The 15,493-nt window shown below is 39.5% G+C and overlaps 6 protein-coding genes across 10 annotated transcripts; 2 read left to right on the top strand and 4 right to left on the bottom strand.

Moving 5' to 3' along the window:
* Nucleotides 1-33: 33 nt before the first annotated feature.
* On the bottom strand, nucleotides 34-2,356 carry LOC124197429 (cAMP-dependent protein kinase, catalytic subunit-like). 2 transcript variants are annotated; one of them, XM_046592878.1, is made up of 4 exons: nucleotides 2,063-2,356; nucleotides 1,509-1,999; nucleotides 1,294-1,409; nucleotides 34-1,192 (listed from the first exon to the last, which is right to left on the bottom strand). In XM_046592878.1, the coding sequence occupies exons 1-4, from the start codon at nucleotides 2,278-2,280 to the stop codon at nucleotides 434-436; spliced, it is 1,584 nt and encodes a 527-aa protein (XP_046448834.1). In that variant the 5' UTR covers nucleotides 2,281-2,356; the 3' UTR covers nucleotides 34-433. The 2 variants fall into 2 exon arrangements, with proteins under 2 accessions (XP_046448834.1, XP_046448833.1); XM_046592877.1 differs by having other exon boundaries at nucleotides 350-1,201.
* A 717-nt stretch (nucleotides 2,357-3,073) lies between these two features.
* Nucleotides 3,074-6,764, bottom strand: LOC124197396 (mucin-5AC-like). 2 transcript variants are annotated; one of them, XM_046592840.1, is made up of 3 exons: nucleotides 6,621-6,764; nucleotides 4,128-6,386; nucleotides 3,074-4,016 (listed from the first exon to the last, which is right to left on the bottom strand). In XM_046592840.1, the coding sequence occupies exons 1-3, from the start codon at nucleotides 6,646-6,648 to the stop codon at nucleotides 3,184-3,186; spliced, it is 3,120 nt and encodes a 1,039-aa protein (XP_046448796.1). In that variant the 5' UTR covers nucleotides 6,649-6,764; the 3' UTR covers nucleotides 3,074-3,183. The 2 variants fall into 2 exon arrangements, with proteins under 2 accessions (XP_046448796.1, XP_046448795.1); XM_046592839.1 differs by having other exon boundaries at nucleotides 3,074-6,386.
* A 454-nt stretch (nucleotides 6,765-7,218) lies between these two features.
* Nucleotides 7,219-8,112, top strand: LOC124196639 (glycine-rich cell wall structural protein-like). Its single transcript, XM_046591791.1, has 4 exons — nucleotides 7,219-7,360; nucleotides 7,436-7,494; nucleotides 7,628-7,718; nucleotides 7,800-8,112. The coding sequence occupies exons 1-4, from the start codon at nucleotides 7,333-7,335 to the stop codon at nucleotides 7,982-7,984; spliced, it is 363 nt and encodes a 120-aa protein (XP_046447747.1). The 5' UTR covers nucleotides 7,219-7,332; the 3' UTR covers nucleotides 7,985-8,112.
* A 319-nt stretch (nucleotides 8,113-8,431) lies between these two features.
* LOC124196638 lies at nucleotides 8,432-9,105 on the bottom strand. Its single transcript, XM_046591790.1, has 3 exons — nucleotides 8,925-9,105; nucleotides 8,765-8,861; nucleotides 8,432-8,692 (listed from the first exon to the last, which is right to left on the bottom strand). Exons 1-3 carry the CDS (start codon nucleotides 9,026-9,028, stop codon nucleotides 8,462-8,464), a joined length of 432 nt encoding a protein of 143 aa, XP_046447746.1. The 5' UTR covers nucleotides 9,029-9,105; the 3' UTR covers nucleotides 8,432-8,461.
* A 66-nt stretch (nucleotides 9,106-9,171) lies between these two features.
* On the top strand, nucleotides 9,172-13,147 carry LOC124196636 (ecto-NOX disulfide-thiol exchanger 2-like). 2 transcript variants are annotated; one of them, XM_046591787.1, is made up of 10 exons: nucleotides 9,172-9,572; nucleotides 9,682-10,265; nucleotides 10,346-10,517; nucleotides 10,602-10,727; nucleotides 10,798-11,054; nucleotides 11,112-11,325; nucleotides 12,016-12,122; nucleotides 12,399-12,536; nucleotides 12,601-12,841; nucleotides 12,900-13,147. In XM_046591787.1, exons 1-10 carry the CDS (start codon nucleotides 9,521-9,523, stop codon nucleotides 13,079-13,081), a joined length of 2,073 nt encoding a protein of 690 aa, XP_046447743.1. In that variant the 5' UTR covers nucleotides 9,172-9,520; the 3' UTR covers nucleotides 13,082-13,147. The 2 variants fall into 2 exon arrangements, with proteins under 2 accessions (XP_046447743.1, XP_046447742.1); XM_046591786.1 differs by having other exon boundaries at nucleotides 9,354-9,572; nucleotides 10,346-10,727.
* Nucleotides 13,092-14,487, bottom strand: LOC124196637 (superoxide dismutase [Mn], mitochondrial-like). 2 transcript variants are annotated; one of them, XM_046591788.1, is made up of 6 exons: nucleotides 14,374-14,487; nucleotides 14,194-14,312; nucleotides 14,052-14,114; nucleotides 13,772-13,944; nucleotides 13,409-13,702; nucleotides 13,092-13,335 (listed from the first exon to the last, which is right to left on the bottom strand). In XM_046591788.1, the coding sequence occupies exons 1-6, from the start codon at nucleotides 14,470-14,472 to the stop codon at nucleotides 13,184-13,186; spliced, it is 900 nt and encodes a 299-aa protein (XP_046447744.1). In that variant the 5' UTR covers nucleotides 14,473-14,487; the 3' UTR covers nucleotides 13,092-13,183. The 2 variants fall into 2 exon arrangements, with proteins under 2 accessions (XP_046447744.1, XP_046447745.1); XM_046591789.1 differs by lacking the exon at nucleotides 14,374-14,487 and having other exon boundaries at nucleotides 14,052-14,100; nucleotides 14,194-14,236.
* Nucleotides 14,488-15,493: the final 1,006 nt, after the last annotated feature.

The raw sequence follows: 15,493 nt of genomic DNA, 5'->3' as shown, positions 1-15,493 counted from the left end.
ATTATTCTTCCATTCATCAAAAGCTGCTGATGCTACTGGTATTGAAATTTCAAAACAGAATTACTTGGTGATTTTTATTTCTCAAAGTTTGTTAAACAGCAGATACAGCTAGTTCAATTAACCAAAAAACGTTGAGACGGATGGTACGGAGTATTGATGCGAATTGTGTAGTATTGGATTGTAGGTTGATCAAAATATAATAAATAGCCTGGACACCTGATGATAACTGATTATTGTAAAATAATCATGTAAAATAATCAACAATTGGTAAATATATGCAACTAATTGGTGTATTATTGATCGGAATCAGAGATAAGGAGATGGCTTACTCTATGCTAGACTTTACATAGAGTAAGCCATCTCCTTATCTCTGACCGGAATCCTGTCAACGCGTGCGATGGTTTTTTCTATGCCTCTCAGTAGGTAGTGACAATTATTTTTGATGAGAAATGGCTGCTCTATCGAGAAATTCGATGATCTTTTCAATATTTTCTCTTATGTGTTCGTTTCTATGTAATAAAGATCGCGCATCAAAGCCAGTTAAGTTTACTTCGATCCCAAGTTGGATTAAGAGCTTGATTGCGTCCAATAATTTCTCATCACTTGAATTATTCGAACACAAATAATGAAGTGCATTCCACCCGTTGTTATCCTTTCCGTTAACATCGATTCCAAGTTGGATTAAGAGTTTGATTGCGTCCATTAATTTCTCACTTGAATTATTTAGACACAGGAAATGAAGTGCATTCCACCCGTCGTTATCCTTTCCATTCACATCAATCCCAAGTTGGATTAAGAGTTTGATTGCGTCCATTAATTTATCATTTGAATTATACAGACACATCAAATGAAGTGCATTCCGCCCGTTGTTATCCTTTCCGTTAACATCGATCCCGAATTGGGTTAAGAGTTTGATTGCGTCCATCAATTCCTCACTTGAGTTATAGAGACACAGGGAATGAAGTGCATTCCACCCGTCGTTATCCTTTCCATTCACGTCGATCCCGAGTTGGATTAAGAGTTTGATTGCGTCCCTTAATTTATCACTTGAATTATATCGACATAGGAAATGAAGTGCATTCCGCTCGTTGTTATCCTTCCCATTCACATCAATTCCTCTTTGGATTAAGAGTTTGATTTTCTCTAGATCCAAACTTGTTCGCCAGCACATTCGCCTCAATTCTTCTTCTTTCTTTAAAACCTAACAACAGAAATGAGCTCAGTTGTGAGATTTAGGCATCAACTAGTAAGAAATATGAATAAAAACCGTCCAACGTATAATCAGTAGCCTACCTCATTTTTGATAGATTTTAATTCATTGGCAACTTCAAATGAGGAAATTCTTTTGCCAGATTCGTCCTCCAACATTTTGCACAGAAGATCCCGAGCGTAATGCGAGTTATCAATTTCTGCTCAACAGTGTGTTTAAAAAAAATCTTATTTGGTTTGCATACCATTACAGTACAGTAAATATTAATATATATTATAGGCTATAAAAAAATACCTACTTTCCATATTGACCGTTGCTTGTTTCACGATGTTTATAGGAACTTCAATCTCCTGACCGTAAAGATGTTGCCCACCCAAGAGAAGATAGCCAAAGACGAGAGCTAATGCAAAGACGTCGCTCTTGACTGTACCTCGTCCCAGTTCTACGTCGTCTCTCTCAATACTTCTCAGCAACTCGGGAGCGAACCAGTTCATAGTTCCTTTGATTCCGCTTAGCGTGCATGTCCCTCTTTCGTTAACGAATCGGGACAATCCAAAATCCGCCCATTTGATTGTTACCAATCCATCAGAGTCGACGGATATAAGAACATTTGCCGGTTTGATATCTCGATGAATTAAATTCTTGGAGTGGATGTACTCGAGACCCGTAGCCAACTGAATAAACACTGTCAAATGATGTGGTAATTTGGGTCCTTTGTATTTTCGCGGATGATCAGGCTTTAGAAACAACTGATCTAAAGATGCGCGACAGAGTTCCAAAGCAAAATACCTAATAATAATCACCAGCAAACAATCAGGTTTATATTATTTCAACTAACTTTGTATTTTTTACTTGAAATTGGCGTCGCTTTCAGAGTAAAATAATTTGATGACATTGGGGTGGTCCAATTGTTTCAACACTATTTCCTCGTTATTTACGTTACGTAACTCAACTTTTTTTACTGCAACTTCATGACCATTAAACTTCCCGAGTAAAACTAAGCTAAATCCCCCTTCCCCGATTGGTACTTGGCGTTCAATTTGAATTTTGCGAAACCAAGAAGAAAACATATTTTTGCTAAATAATTATTTTTGTTTTTAACTTGACTTTAGCTCGACCAAATGAAAAATGAATGTGAAAGGCTACGAAAATTGGATGTGAATTGCCACATCAATTTTAAGATAAAGTTTTGATAAGAGCATCTGATAAAAAGTCCACAACATCTTATCACTGAAAATAGTTACAACGTACGCTATGCACTTGTATAGGAGAGTCGACCTAAAACGAAAATACTTTTTTAAATTTCTTATTTTTTCCGATTTCACAGGGCGAGCGAGAACACCAGAATTGGTTTGAAAGGTAATTACTAATGCAATATTGAAATGTGTATACATTCAGACATATATTTTTTTTTAATGAAAAAAGTGTGGTGTGACATTACACGGTAGGTAGAGGTACTATAGGTAGCTAATAATCGACAATTTTTTTGCAAATGTATTTGCGTATTTGTTTCATTCTCTCAGTACACACGCTCACCTTTATTAAGACCTTCCGCCTTATTCATATAGTCACGAACGACAGCCTTTACTACTGACGACCGGTTCTGGTATGGTATATATGCCTAGTATCACTCGTAGCTGAGTTGCTGTCTCTCAATCGGTCTCTCATATTTTCTTTAACTATTGTTTTATTGATTGTTTATTTATTTATTTTTTTTTTATTTTTTTATATTTTTCCTCTTTTGAAATTCTTTTTGAGACAATTTTTCCTTGACAAATACGTAGATCAAATGATTTTTTATTGATCTATCAAGGGAAAATGTTTGTGAATGCCTTTGTATTGCAGTAGATAAAAATGAGCATATTTTAATAGTTGACTATATCGTTTATTCGCAACCACCAAACTATAAGTACGTAGTAATATCGGTGTATGATGAACTATGTATAAAAAATGACATGATGACATTGATTGAATTAAGGATAATAACCCGATTGGAGTCCTCGGTTGTACAAAGATTTCCTCGCTCCAGTTTTCAACGAGTCGGTGGCCGGACCGAACTTATCGGTCTCGGGCCCAACAGAAATTAGCTGTACAGATTGAGAAGATTCCGCTTCCTGATCCGCAAATATGGAATGCAAAACTGGTTTCAAATGGACCTCGACCAGTTGCGAAGAGGCCGCATCGATCGATTTCTCTTTGGCAGCCGGAACATTATTCGTTCCGCTACTACTACTACCAGTACCTGTACTGGAAGAAGACAAACTTGTAATCGATGCTGTTCCGGCCGGAAGACCGGAAGCATCGACAGAAGAAGACAAAAGTGTGCCAAATTGTGACGGGTTGATGGTCACTTGGGTTGAACCAGAATTTTCTGGTGCGGGTGCGGATCCAGCGGATGACTGATAAGCACCTTGCGGTTGGAATTGAATCACCTGAACTGGAATCAAATTTCCAGATCCAGGGTTGGCACCTACCAACTGGTAAGATTGCTGTTGGGTCGGTGCGTAAACTTGTTGCTGCTGTTGTTGAGACGGGAAATTCTGTGGTTGCTGGGAAAGTTGATAGGGCTGCTGGGCATAGGATTGAGGTTGTTGCTGGACAAGGTTAAAAGAAGGATATCCTTGGGAATAGGAAGAGAATCCTTGGGAAGGTAAACTCGAAGTGGCCTGGATCTGCGAAGACGCCTGAAGAGATGCCGGATGGGCAAAGTCGTTGAACGACTGCTGATAACCTGACGGCTGTTGATAATTGCTCGAAGACGGTTGGAAGTTGAATTGCTGGCCGCCTCCCGATCCGCCGAAGCTTGCTAAAAGGGATAATCCTTGAGTGATGGCGTTCGATTCACCCACAGGTGGCCCAGTCGGGCTATAATGTAGTGTCCCATCAAACCCATTTTGGAAGTTATTCGAAAACTGACCTTGTCCTCCGGACGAGCCCGTAAACAATCCAGCACCGTAGTAGTAAGGATTCTGCTGCCCACCTATCAGATCTCCGCTACTACCACCACCGAAACCTCCGGAGAACCCGCCGAAATTGTTGTTCGACTGGAACTGTTGCTGTTGCTGCTGTGGGTAACCTGACGGTTGGAAATTGAATCCTTGATTCTGGCCAGCTCCTGAATTGTAAGGACCATCAAAAGACGAAACGTCAAGTGGCCCTCGCTGGACGGAAACGGGTTGAGTTGATGTCTCCAATTTAATTGACGAATTAACAACAGTCGACGGATGGGGAGCTGATTTGTTAATTTCCGATTCGGATGGAAACAGTGTCTCTTTAGTTGTAGTGGTTTGGACGGTGGTAGTTTCTTGTTGCGGGAATACGGTTTTCTCCGTGACGGGGCTCACGCTGGGCGGCGGAAGAACGGGCAGCGTGAAACTGGATGTTCCGCTTGGCGTGCTAGTCGACGGCGAAGATGTTGTCGGGGCATCTATAGGAATAAAAGATTGGCTGCTGCTGGGGATTTGAGTCGACGTCGATGTCGTGATCACCAACAGTTGCTTCAGACTAGCCTCCAGGTCGTCCAGCGATTCCAATTCCGGAGTTGATAGAGTCGATTTGACGGTCGTTGTTGTGCTACTTGTATTCTGAGGTTCAATCGGGGAAGGATGCTGAGGCGGATTGGGAGTCGAACTATCAGATGTTGAATCGGTCACGAAATCTTTGCCAGTGAATTTTTTTATCAATTCCTCAATGGAAAGTGGCGGAGGAAGAGTCGTGGGGCTTGACGATCCATCGACGGACGGCAATTCAAAAGAAGGGAATTTCAAATTGGGAACGAATTCCGTCGTTGGGGTAGTGGTCGTAGTGGCAAATACGAGGAATTCGTTACTGCTACTATCAGGTGCAACTTTGTCTCTACCAGCTTCATTATTCGCAGTTGTTTCCGGCTTTTGAATTTGGGTAATTTCCTCACTGGGGACTTTCAGCGATGGAGAAGAATGAAACTGGGAGATGTACTTGGTTAAGCGTCCTGGTTTCGGTAAAGGATTGGAAGTCGTCGACGATGAAGAGATGAAGCGAAGCCGTGAAGGAGGAGGGAAATCGAAGCGAACTTCAACTGTTTCTGTCGTGGCGGATGTCGTAGTGTCGCGTGTTATAGGAATAATTGGAATAAATTGATCGGAATGACCATTTATCGATTTCTCGCGTAAATTTAAACGAGTGAATCTATCAGAAGAAGCTGATGGACCAAGTCTGTTTGGACTGAGAGATGGCCTACTAGGCTGAATGGGTCGGAACCCTCCCATTCGAATTTTCTGCGCTGGATGGTCAGCAGCTGGATGGATCACAAACCGATCAGACGTTCCACTAACACTCGGGCGATTGAAATCAGATGATTCTCGTTGATCGGGGGTAGCGAAGCTTTGTTCCAGCAGAGAAGTCGTCACTGGCAGGTCTTTGGTTTTGTATTCATTGACGGGCGATGGGCGCGGCGGACGTTTATGACTATTAGATTTAGCTGTTGTGTTGACCCTTTGATTCAGTTGCTTCGCCTGGAACTTTTTAATGAACGTCGGCCTCGGAGTTGTTGTGGATCTCAACTTGCTAGTGAACTCCTGACGTCGCTGAACAGACGAAGGATTCGAAGCGTTCCAACTCCGGAATTTGACGGGTTTGCCAATCGTATTTGCACTGGCAACATCGGCGGATCGTTTGGGTAAACGCCGGACTGGAGTTCGATGTCTTTTCCGGTTAATTGCCCGCCTCCCTCCTCCACTTACGTCTCCTTGATCTGCAAGAGAAGCCGGAGCTTCGCCTTGATTTTCTTCCGGTCTCGTCGGCGATTGGTACTGTCGATTTTTCAACACTTGATTTAAATCGAATTCTGGTGTTGGCGGGTCTTCTGGAACTGCGATTCCGGTTTCGATGAAAGGAAGTGAAAGGTTAAGCATCTGCAGCGAGACGAGGAAGTGCGAAGGGTAGGGCAGTTCCAGCAGGAAGGAAGTGTTGGGCGCGACCGAATTGACGGGCTCATCTGCAGTTGTGCCTGGGTGAAGAGTAGAGTGCTCGTCAGGTTGTTGAACGAAAGGTTGTTGTTCTCCAGCAAATGGCAACTCGATTCCTTCTTTGCTTGAACGGATCTTCCGATGATCCCTTTTGGGAGCCAATCGATACTCATTCAAGTCGTGATCTTTAACTTTAACCAAGCCACCTGCCGCCACAGCCACAGCCAAACCTTTCAAAAAATGACTTCATTAAAATTTAGCTTTTTAGTTCACTAAATACCGTAAATGGCGATGTCGAAACAATATATAATTATTTTACTGCTAACGCAATCTTTTGATAATTTCTGTTCAAAATGTGCGCTTTGGTAATATTCGTTAAAAGAGTCAATCAAAAATAATATTAGATGACGCAAAATATAGTTTAAATCTTTATAAAATCAAAGTAGTATGCAATAAGAACTTACTGTAGCAAATGAGATTCAGAAATATCATCCTGATCTCTCCGATCAGCAAGGGATATTTAGCTACAAGAGTAGAGCTGTCGCCGTCTAAGAATGGCACGAACTAAGTTGCGACGGCATTTATCAGCTCGGTTAAGATCTATATCGAGTTCACTTGTTTCACTTGAATCAAAAGAAGGTAGATCTTTCTACTGTCTCATTCTTAGCTTCAAACCCGGCACGCTCGAACGCTTCCATTGAATGCCACCGCCAATATCCGCTTTCCAACTCGACCTAATTTATGGAGATCATTCTAATTGTTCAACAGGACACAAAAGAAGGAGAGAAAATAAAAGGAAGTAGGAACAATAACTACAAAATATTATGGATTGGTTGGACAGAGAAGAAATTCGGTGTTGTTCCGGACTGATTAAAACTCTGTAGAACTCAATGCGTAATTCTGATTTGCCAACACAAATACGACCGTCCGTTGACACTGACTCGAATCGCTCAATCGCATTCATAGCGCAATATTAGCATAATATAACTATCAGCTTTGCACTTAATTAATTGCTTAAAAGGGAAAGCGATTCTACTCGGCGTATTTCTGACTTTCTCTTATTTCTCCATTCTACTGGACTAGTATTTAGCGACTATAAAGAGGAGGGGTATGACCAATTGATGGCAACTTGTTTTGACTTTGTCTCAGAAAGTCAACAGCTCAAGACGCATCGCTATGAAGTTCCTCTGTATTTTCTTATTAGGTAAGCTTAAATCAACGTCGTATGAAGGTATTCAACTTGGAATGATTTTCTATTCACCTATTTCATTTTGGCTAGGTTTGGTGGCTTTGAGCCAGGCACAAGAAGAATCCTTCCCTTTGTATCACCAGAACCGAGTAGGTCAATGATCTCTTAACTAGCCTATAAGTTTAATAATCAGATCAGCGAACAAATCACTTGGGTCTCGTTAGCAGTACTTACTTTATTGGGGCTTGACTAATTTGATGTCTTTTTGAATACCGGTTCAAGTTCCGTCGTGGCGCTGCGACATCACCAGCATCAGCAGGGGGCTACAACATCGGTAACAAAGGTTCGACATACAGCGTCTCTTCGGCATTGGGTACGTGGAAAAAAATAGTCAATATCTCTATACATCGGAGTTATTGCTTCAATGTAACATTTAATATTTTTGATCCTTTAGGAGCTTACAACACTTTCACAGGAAACATTGGGGTTCAGGGAGCGTACGGAGCGGCGACTTACGATCTAGGTGCTGCATTGGGAGCCTTTGGTCCTTACTTGAATGAAGGTGGCGGTGGCGGATATGGAGGTGGTGGGAATACCTATGGATATGGCGGATCTTTTTTCAGCAATAAAAATCGCTAACCTGTTGCGCCGGACGCAATAATAACACCTTCGTTAGTTAACGTATATGCATTCTCTCTGTCCATTGGATTCTGATTTTTGTTTAAAATGCATGGAAGAAAACAAATAAAAAAAATCTGTTGATCTTTCATCTTTTCATTATGTAACTTATTTTGATGGGCATTGATTAAATTAATGAATTAATATTTTATCTGTTAGCTGTTTGTTGTTACCACGACTGTGCTGATTACGAAAGGCCTTTTGCATTTTCATCTGTAAAAAAAAAAATACCTGGTTCCAATTAAACAAAAACTTAAAAGATCATTTTTTTATGTGTCATTAATTTAACCATTATTTGTTGAAATGTTGAGCATTTCAAATGCCTAAGGTATTTCTATTTTGTAAATTGAAAACCTTACACATAATATTGATGGGACAACATTAGTCAATTATCATACTTTTTGTAAATTTACAAAAAAAAACATGATCATGTATTTTTCACAATTGTTGATCTTCCTTTGAAAAACTGTAGGTTCGACTGTGACAATCTAAACTGATAAGTGTGCTTGAGGCTTTGTGGACTTGAAAATAGCAATCATGGCCTTCATAGTGAGTAGCTAAAGTGAGGGAACTATGAAGTTTTACATAAAAACAACTTGGACACCTGAGAATAATTCTTTTAGTAGCCTGGTCTAGAAAAATAACATCAATTGTTGCTGCACTTCCAAGCTAAGAAAAGAAAGAATAAATTACTGGTTGAAACTATGAAATATTATAACAGATATTTTTCACTAGCTTTACCTCTCCATACAATTTTTTAATTGCATTTGAGACAGATAGTTTAATTAATTCTTTTGTAAAGACAGGTTGTTTTTTCCCCGTGGTCTCTTCGAATTCTCTGTTAACCAATAATTTTTTGGGTTATAATATATAAAGAAATTCAATAAATAAACTTACTTACACTTGGACATCCAGGTAATAATATTTATCAGGAAGCGTTTTTATCCCACTTTTGCTGGTGGGTGTATTTGTGCTGAGATTTTCGTTATTTGTCGTATTTCGCATGTTGATTTTGTAAGAAGCTGCTTTCAGTGCTTTGGTTTTTGTTTTGATTTGACATGCATGGCAACTGCCACCTATGAAACCTTTTTACATTCGTTCTTTATATTAAGCAGTGACGAGATGGCGCTGGCAACCTCACTCAGTTCCTCTTTTTCTGCTTTTTCTATATTTAACCTTTTTCTATTTAACAAAATAAAAAAAATTAAAAATAAAATTCAAGTTTTAGAGATAAGACTAATGTTAATCATAATTGTTTTACATATTTAATAATTAACACTTCCAAGTTCCAATATAGATTTCAAAAGGATCCGTGATCCATCTTTATCTTCCCTATCCCGCCCTCTAGAATCTAGATAGGCTAGTTTACGGTGCGAGGTGGACATCGGGAGGAGGATAAGAGTATTTTTGCGTTTTGTAAATCTAAATAAAGATTTGTTTTAAATTATCGTGAATCTCGTTGGCTTCGGAAATTAACTACTCGGAAACAACCTGAAAATGTCTAATCCATATGCTTTTATTGGACTACCTCTAGGCTCTCAAGCCTCTGGTATGTGTTTTCAAGTTAAATTTAATGTTGTACTTAACAATTTCCCCAACGAACGATGGGAATGCATTTTATTGATTACACGGATTTAAAAATTGAATTATCCGTTTAGGATCTTCAAATGCTGGACCCATGACTCTTGGTCACAACCATATTACACTGGGAGGTCTTCCTTTTTCTGCTTTAATGACTTCTGCTGGACAGGGTATCCCAGGTCTACCCTTTACCATGCAATCTGCAGCATTAGGTTTGGGGCTTGGAGGTATGCTGGCAACCAACCAGAGAATTTCTGGAGTCAACCGTGGACCTGAAGGCTTGGCTAGGCCAAACCCACACGAAAATGAAAATACATCAGAGAATGGGAAAGAAAATGAGCGCTACTTAAACCAGTCTGGCAGCAGCAACAGCAGAGAGAGACATGATGGCAAGAACAGAGAATCAAGAAAAAGAATGAGAAGCAATAGTCTGGCGTGTGAGAGTGATGATGACATCATGGTGCTTTCCAATTCTCCCAGCAGTAATGAACCTAGTGAACAAAGAGATAATAATGCTCAGTCAAATAATGTTTGGGACAACCCTCCTATGCCAATGGGTCTGGGTTTCTCTATGGCCAATCCTTCTCTGGTCAACAACTCAATGTATTCATCAGATGCTTCCTCCTTCATGGCAGCAATGGGACCTCAAATGCCCTTTGATGTAAGAAAATTAATGTTGCATATTGCATATTTTACAATCTTAATCAGAGAAGTTTGTAATAATCTTATTTTTTGTTGCAGTTTGGCCTTGTCTCTGGTATGGGAAATGTTTCACATCCAACCAAAGAACCAATTCATCTCAAAAGCTGTGTGCTTTTTCCACCTAATCCACAAGCCCCGCTCCCAACAACAAGAGAACGTCCTCTCGGATGCAAGACCGTTTTCGTTGGAGGATTGGCTGAAAATATTACTGGTATAATATTAGTTTTGAGATTGATTTCACCGATTTCACCAGTATTTCTGTTGATTCAACAATTTTTGTTCTCAATCATTGCAGAGGAAATTTTGAGAGAGATATTTGAACGGTGTGGCAGTATACTTACGATACGGATGAGCAAAAAGAACTTTGCTCATGTCAGATTTGAACGTGAATGCTTCGTCGATACTGCTATTCTTCTCTCAGGTATGGCGATTCATTAAAATTTCTGTTACGCCTTTATTTTTTTTACAGGTATTTATTTTGAACTTATCAGGTTATCGTGTACGTTTGAACAATCAGAAACCAGACGCTAATAATCCAAGTACCAGCAATACAAGCAGCGGCCGGCTGCACGTCGACTTTGCACAAGCGCGAGACGACCAATATGAATACGAATGTCAAGCACGACGGCTTGAGCGTGAATTACGCCATCGGCAGAGAATTGAAGAGGACAAATGGAGACCGCCTTCGCCACCACCAGTGCCTCATTATGCCGAACACGAAGCACATGTCGTGGTCGAACAGTTGAAAGTAAATTACATAAATAAAATAGTCGACAGTGTTCATAACTTACACAAATATATTTAGAATGAGGAAAGGTTTGGTCGAGCCGTTCAGATCTTAGCTACTTGGCTTGAACGTGGCGACTGCTCCAAAAGAAATTCAAATGGTTTCTACTCAATGATCCAATCTGCTCATGCACATTTGCGTCGTCTGGGATCTGAAAAAAGTCAACTAGAAGAAGAGGCTCGTAGGACCCATGATTCTTTACGGCAGAAATTCCTTCATCTGACCTCGCAACGTAAGTGGCTTTCGTTCACAATTACCAATCTTTTCTGGGATTTGAATAGGGTCATCTTTTCTCACTTGAAACAATGTGCCATTATATCTTAGTCAAACCTTTACAAACGATAAATTAACAAGAGTAAATGATTTCCATAGTGTTCTGGTCCATGGTTAGTTTAAAAAGTAAAAAAAAATAAAGGTTTTGCGGTTCAACCATGTATAATGGTTCAGCTTTCATCAGACATGCATTCTAAATAGAAAGGTCTCAGCAGAATTAATTCATCAATAAATTAAGGTAAATGAGTCAGAATATGTTGATTGCGTCAATGTGGAGATCATATTTAAAGTAACTTTCAGCAAGGTCAGTATCCCACTAAACGTCTAAAATTTTTATGACTGATGGACTCAAGCTACTCCATTCAAATGTTCAGTAGAATTTTAAACTCATTTTTATAATAATAATAAAACCAAACAAAAAACATTGTTTGACATTTTGTTTGTGAACGTAGTGCGGTGTCGCTCAAGTCCTCACGTATTGTTTAGTAAATAAGATGGAACCAACGAAACTTCTGTTTTGTTTGGATAGTCATTTAAGTTCCTATCATCCGGTCAGCGAACGATTCATGATAAATGGTAATTGGTGGCGTTTCTTTGCCTCTCTTTTTCTTCTCATTTGGTTGGTTGTCACCTCTGATTTCCAAACTAGTGGGTGAAATGGAGCGGCTATTTCAAGCAGCAAGTCACCAAAAAGCCTGGGATCATTTCACCAAAGCTCAACGAAAGAGTCTCGAGTCGTGGAAAAAACACGTGATGGTATGTTAATTTTCAATCCCATTCCCATCTTTTTCTCCTTCTCTTCTTTGAATTTGTGTTTCGCTGTTTCACTCTACATATCCCGCCAGTTCTTCCACCCCTGATTTGCCCTGTAAGGAACGTAAGTTTGTTGGTAAGTCTAGCAAAAGCGAGTGTTTTAAGTGGATGCGTAGAGGTAATAATTAGACTATTAAGGGTTTGGATCCCATTGCTTGATTGGGACCTTATTGTACATATGATGTCCATGTGGTCTTACGTGAATTTGATTTCTTCTAGGACATTAAATTGGAGCCCACTGTCGAGTTTTTAACGAGCAGCAAAGATGACGACAACATGGAGTTTTCAGATTCCGAATCGGATGAACCCCGCCGCTACAAGTCTAACGCTTCCGAAAAAAGCATTGCGCATCTTAAGGTAACATTTATTTTATTTATTTGATATTTCGATAAAGAATTCTATTTCATTTGGGTGTCAACAGGAGGAAAATGACAGTTTACGTTGCCAACTCGAGGCTTATAAAAACGAAGTGGAGATAGTTCGTTCCGACCTTAAGCTGGAGCTGCAAATGAAGGAACAGCACGTTAAAACCCTGGAAAAAAATTTGACTGAAGAGAGATTAAGATCCATAAAGGATAAATCAACTTCATTACCCATTCAATTGGCTAATAGTACCGATGCGCCTGACAGTCTTTCTGATGATCGTTCCGCCAAATTTCTAAGTATGCCGAGGAGATAGTTTTGTTGACAACAAAACCTTTAAATCACGTTTACTTGTAGGTTTACTATCAGTTTTCCTCTCTGTACAACACCATGGTACGAGTCTCAACGATGTTTACGAATTCGTCCGAAAATCGGATAGCTCTTGCACCAAAGAAGAAGTGGAGAAAGTTTTACTTCGTAATAAAGAGCTTTTTTCTTTTACGTCTGACCTTTGGCGTTTCAAGTTGTTCTTCCTTTAGAATATTAAGATCATAGCCCATTTTCTGTATTGAATCAACATACACACTCGTCTGTTACAATCTTAACTAATGTTATATTCTATGAATCAGAAAACAAAATTTCTAAGATGACTGCTTCGCTGAAGCCAGACGAGAAGAAACGTCTTTCCAGTTGATTATTTTGAACAAATTTTTAACATAGTCAGCTCGAACGTTTTTATATTGAAGGTAGTACGCGTGCTCCCAAACGTCTATCCCGAGCAGCGGAACTAATCCTATAAACATATAAAAATGTAAGTGTAAAAAAAAAAAAAAAATACTAATTACTAAAATACTAGTTATATTTACCTGTAGTAGGTTCCAGAGGGTCTTGATTAGAGCAAGTGGTGATGGCTAAAGTTTTAGTGGATTTATTATACCCTAGCCAACCCCATCCTGAACCTTGAATTGCTACTGTCGCTGATGAAAAGATGTTCTTGAAGTTCTCAAGTGAACCATAATCCTTATTTATTGTTTCTAACAGTTCTCCCTCAGGTTCACCTCCGTTAGGGGATAAATTTTGCCAGAAAATTGAGTGGTTGAGATGACCTCCGCCATTAAATCGAAGCATTGGTCCAAGAGAAATCATAGTTTTTAGATCATCTAAACAAAACATCAAATATTAAAAATACAACTTTATTATAAAAATATTCCTACTGAAGAACTACTGACTCTTTTCTTTTGCTTCCATGAATTTTTCTTCTGATTGGTTCAGCATATTGACATACGTCTGGTGATGTTTTTGATGATGCAGTTGCATAATTTCAGCCGAAATAACTGGTTCCAGTGCGTTATAATCATACGGCAAATCGGGCAAGGTATGTTTTGGTCGTGCAAACATATATCTATGCAGATTTTATTACTAATTAAGTTAGCAGTCATGGTACGAATTACTTATTAAAAGTGTAATCTTAAATAATTTATTTGGTTTATTCGAAGAAATGAAACTTACCTTGACCACATTCGCTGCTGAACCGTGCGAAACATTTTATGGGTTGCTCCTGGGCGTTTTGAACTAAATGTTGGTTGAATAAAGACGAATGAAAAAGTTGAAATGTAAAAGAAAAGACAAACAAATTAAGGCTGATGCTTACAATCGAAACGTTATAATAGAACCGGTAGTCGACAACGACGAAAAAAAACTACAACTAACGTCGTCCGCTCGGACGCTCCAGAGTCGGCTCTCGGCTGTATTAACTGTAAAAACGACAGACTAAAGGGAGCAGCAACTTTCTCAAAAATAGTACATAATATAGTCAAATAAGCTATTTTACCCCAAGCAAATTAATAGTGAATTTTTTGCATGAGCTTTCTTTCGACCTTAGTAATGAACTTCTGTGTAAAACCCCCGTGGAAAAAATCATGGGGTTCATATTAGTAATTAGCACACCCGATTTGTGTGCTGCTCCTCAAGCCACTTCTAGTTCTGGCTGTGCTAATCACCACCAAGCGGGTGTGTTAATCACTCATACATAACGCTCGGGAAAATTAAAGCTTTCAAGCTTCAAGCTTTCATTTTACCCTTTTTCAATTTTCCTAAATGATTTGCAACACATCCGCAAGGGGGACATTTTGTTTGCCGCTGCAACTTCCCCCTGCGTCCTCCTTGCGAGTGTTTTGGAAATCATTTAAGAAAATCGGTAAAGGGTTTTTCTGCTGTGTTCCCCTCAATTAATATAATTAATACAAAGTAAATAAAGTTTTACGGGCTTTGAAACGAGACTAATTGGGGATTTTCCCCAATAATTCATCAAGGTCCCGTTGGAGATCAGTCTCGAGGTTGTACTCGTTCGTGATTCCAATCTGTCCGTGATCGTTTCGGGAATAATGTTGAAAACAGAATTCCTCGATGCTTCCTCCCGTACCAAGAGACTGGGGAGATCCTAAGTTACACGAAGGCCAAAGGGTGTTGCCAAATAAGGGAACCGTGATCTGCCGTTCAAGATTTTATTTCGGTTGTCACAGTTATTTCCAATTGAACAAAGCATGGAATAAAAGCTGAAACAGTCAAGTACAGCGTCACCTTAAACCATAAAAGATGGCGATTTATGCTGGATTGTGACTTAGGAAAACAAGAACCGGTTTCCACAAGCTGGTTCATATATGGTGGACAGGCCATCCTGTTAAGCATCAATCCTCATGTATACAGAGGTCACAATACACGATTACCCAAGTAGAAAAAGATATCTTGCGGATAACTTGTAGATACATTTACATCTATTGTAAAGATAACTAATGATATCTTTGTACCAGCTATACAGTGGCTAAATGTCATCTCTCTTAGATATCTTGCCAATATATCTTAAACATATCTTGAGAACAACAAATTAATAAATTATTATCCGCCTTGTCCGGGATTGGCTCTCGTGCTGGGGGACGAGGTGGCGGCTCCAC

Source organism: Daphnia pulex, chromosome 7 (genome assembly GCF_021134715.1).
Source record: "Daphnia pulex isolate KAP4 chromosome 7, ASM2113471v1".
Lineage (NCBI taxonomy): Eukaryota > Metazoa > Arthropoda > Branchiopoda > Diplostraca > Daphniidae > Daphnia > Daphnia pulex.
The sequence above is the reverse complement of the archived record's forward strand: the minus strand, read 5'-3'. Positions and strand labels throughout refer to the sequence as shown.

What these genes read in the sequence shown, in the direction of transcription:
- LOC124196636 (XM_046591786.1), top strand. Translation starts at nt 9,521, where the DNA reads ATGTCTAATCCATATGCTTTTATTGGACTACCTCTAGGCTCTCAAGCC. An exon ending in GACCTCAAATGCCCTTTGAT is followed by an intron (nt 10,266 to 10,345) that starts GTAAGAAAATTA and finishes TTTTTGTTGCAG; the next exon opens with TTTGGCCTTGTCTCTGGTAT. An exon ending in AAAGCATTGCGCATCTTAAG is followed by an intron (nt 12,537 to 12,600) that starts GTAACATTTATT and finishes GGGTGTCAACAG; the next exon opens with GAGGAAAATGACAGTTTACG.
- LOC124196638 (XM_046591790.1), bottom strand. Translation starts at nt 9,028, where the DNA reads ATGCGAAATACGACAAATAACGAAAATCTCAGCACAAATACACCCACC. An exon ending in TATTACCTGGATGTCCAAGT is followed by an intron (nt 8,862 to 8,924) that starts GTAAGTAAGTTT and finishes ATTGGTTAACAG; the next exon opens with AGAATTCGAAGAGACCACGG. An exon ending in TTAAAAAATTGTATGGAGAG is followed by an intron (nt 8,693 to 8,764) that starts GTAAAGCTAGTG and finishes TTCTTTTCTTAG; the next exon opens with CTTGGAAGTGCAGCAACAAT.
- LOC124196637 (XM_046591788.1), bottom strand. Translation starts at nt 14,472, where the DNA reads ATGAACCCCATGATTTTTTCCACGGGGGTTTTACACAGAAGTTCATTA. An exon ending in CAGCAGCGAATGTGGTCAAG is followed by an intron (nt 13,945 to 14,051) that starts GTAAGTTTCATT and finishes AAATCTGCATAG; the next exon opens with ATATATGTTTGCACGACCAA. An exon ending in CCCTCTGGAACCTACTACAG is followed by an intron (nt 13,336 to 13,408) that starts GTAAATATAACT and finishes ATATGTTTATAG; the next exon opens with GATTAGTTCCGCTGCTCGGG.
- LOC124197396 (XM_046592839.1), bottom strand. Translation starts at nt 6,648, where the DNA reads ATGATATTTCTGAATCTCATTTGCTACA. An exon ending in TCTGAATCTCATTTGCTACA is followed by an intron (nt 6,387 to 6,620) that starts GTAAGTTCTTAT and finishes ATTTTTTGAAAG; the next exon opens with GTTTGGCTGTGGCTGTGGCG.
- LOC124197429 (XM_046592877.1), bottom strand. Translation starts at nt 2,280, where the DNA reads ATGTTTTCTTCTTGGTTTCGCAAAATTCAAATTGAACGCCAAGTACCA. An exon ending in GAAAGCGACGCCAATTTCAA is followed by an intron (nt 2,000 to 2,062) that starts GTAAAAAATACA and finishes GATTATTATTAG; the next exon opens with GTATTTTGCTTTGGAACTCT. An exon ending in TAAAATCTATCAAAAATGAG is followed by an intron (nt 1,202 to 1,293) that starts GTAGGCTACTGA and finishes TTCTGTTGTTAG; the next exon opens with GTTTTAAAGAAAGAAGAAGA.
- LOC124196639 (XM_046591791.1), top strand. Translation starts at nt 7,333, where the DNA reads ATGAAGTTCCTCTGTATTTTCTTATTAG. An exon ending in CCTCTGTATTTTCTTATTAG is followed by an intron (nt 7,361 to 7,435) that starts GTAAGCTTAAAT and finishes CATTTTGGCTAG; the next exon opens with GTTTGGTGGCTTTGAGCCAG. An exon ending in CAGCGTCTCTTCGGCATTGG is followed by an intron (nt 7,719 to 7,799) that starts GTACGTGGAAAA and finishes TTGATCCTTTAG; the next exon opens with GAGCTTACAACACTTTCACA.